Source organism: Pterocles gutturalis, unplaced genomic scaffold, assembly GCF_000699245.1.
Source record: "Pterocles gutturalis isolate BGI_N339 unplaced genomic scaffold, ASM69924v1 scaffold19358, whole genome shotgun sequence".
In the NCBI taxonomy this organism is placed as follows: Eukaryota; Metazoa; Chordata; class Aves; order Pterocliformes; family Pteroclidae; genus Pterocles; species Pterocles gutturalis.
This window is the reverse complement of record NW_010120925.1, coordinates 4,174-5,399: the sequence shown is the minus strand read 5'-3', so window position 1 is coordinate 5,399 and position 1,226 is coordinate 4,174. Positions and strand designations below refer to the sequence as shown.

Below are 1,226 nucleotides of genomic sequence, written 5' to 3'. Positions count from 1 at the left end.
GACATGCACACCATCGGCTTTGCTGTCTACGAGGTAACCCCTGTCCCCCCCGATGCTGCATCCTGGGGACCAGCTCAGTCCTGCCTAGACCTGGCACCCCGGTCCTCGAAGAAACTTCCCGCCTGCTTTGGCTGGGTTAATGTCCCCTGTCCCCTGCTCCCCATGCTGTAAGGGATGGGCGCAGGTGCTAGGATTCTGATTTTTTTTTTTTTCCCCTTTCTCTCCTCCTTGCAGGTTCCTGAGGAGGTACGTCCTGAGCCACCAAAGCCTACCAAGTGCAAGAGTGGGCAGGAATGGATTAATATTAAAGAACACGCACGCGCACACGTGCACACAGTGGTGTGGGAGCTCCCACCATGCTGGGGTGGCTGGGTGCTAGTGGGTGCCAGGCACCTCCGTGCAGGAGGGATGGGTCCTGCTGGGATGGGCAGGGCAGAGATGTCCCTGTGGATCTCCTCTGTTGTGGGGCTGTGGTCCACAAACGCATTCATTCCCCCAGGCCCAGGGCAGCCAGAATGTGCACCTGAAGAAGGATTTCTTCCTGCGAAACCAGTCGCGGGCACGGTCTGAGACCTTCATCAACCTGCGGGAGGTGAGCAACCAGATCCGGCTGCCCCCCGGCGAGTACATCGTTGTGCCCTCCACCTTCGAGCCGCACAAGGAGGCTGACTTCATCCTGCGAGTCTTCACTGAGAAGCAGTCGGACACAGAGTGAGTCCCTGCCTGGCCAGGGGATGCCCTGTGTCTGTGAGCGGTGGGACACGTCCCCGCCGCAGGCAGCCTGCTGGCTGGGGACCCTGCTCATCACTTTGGTTTCCTCCTTTCTGCCCCCCAGAGAGCTGGACGAGGAGATCTCTGCAGATCTGGCTGATGAGGTGGGAGCTGCTGCTGGGGTTCAGTTGGTGCTGAGGCTCTGGGGCTTGGGAGGGGGAGCTGCAGGCAGGAGGGGGTGGCCTGGGTTTGGGATGTCACTGTGGCTGGAGAGGGGCTGGCAGGGTCAAGATGATGGGGATGTGGGATGTAACAAAAATTAGAAGAAGAACAAAGAAGAGCTTCCCTTCCACTTTGGGTTTGCTGAGCCTGGAGGCAGGGCAGAGCCCAGGTTGGACCACTAACCTCTTCTTTCTGTCCTGCGTCACCCCAGGAGGAAATAACCGAGGATGACATAGAGGATGGCTTCAAGAACATGTTCCCTGGGCTGGCAGGGGAGTGGGGGAGGGGGGCGC

General features: G+C 59.5%; 1 protein-coding gene across 1 annotated transcript in view; it reads left to right on the top strand.

Moving 5' to 3' along the window:
- LOC104464382 (calpain-1 catalytic subunit-like) overlaps window positions 1-1,226 on the top strand; it is a gene marked incomplete at its 5' end in the record, with an annotated part of 5,526 nt that overhangs the window by 2,075 nt on the left and 2,225 nt on the right. The window contains 5 exon segments of the mRNA XM_010077069.1: window positions 1-33; window positions 235-246; window positions 500-711; window positions 836-875; window positions 1,145-1,222. The exon segment at window positions 1-33 is cut by the window's left edge and continues 12 nt beyond it. Of these exon segments, the coding sequence (XP_010075371.1) occupies window positions 1-33; window positions 235-246; window positions 500-711; window positions 836-875; window positions 1,145-1,222 (375 nt within the window).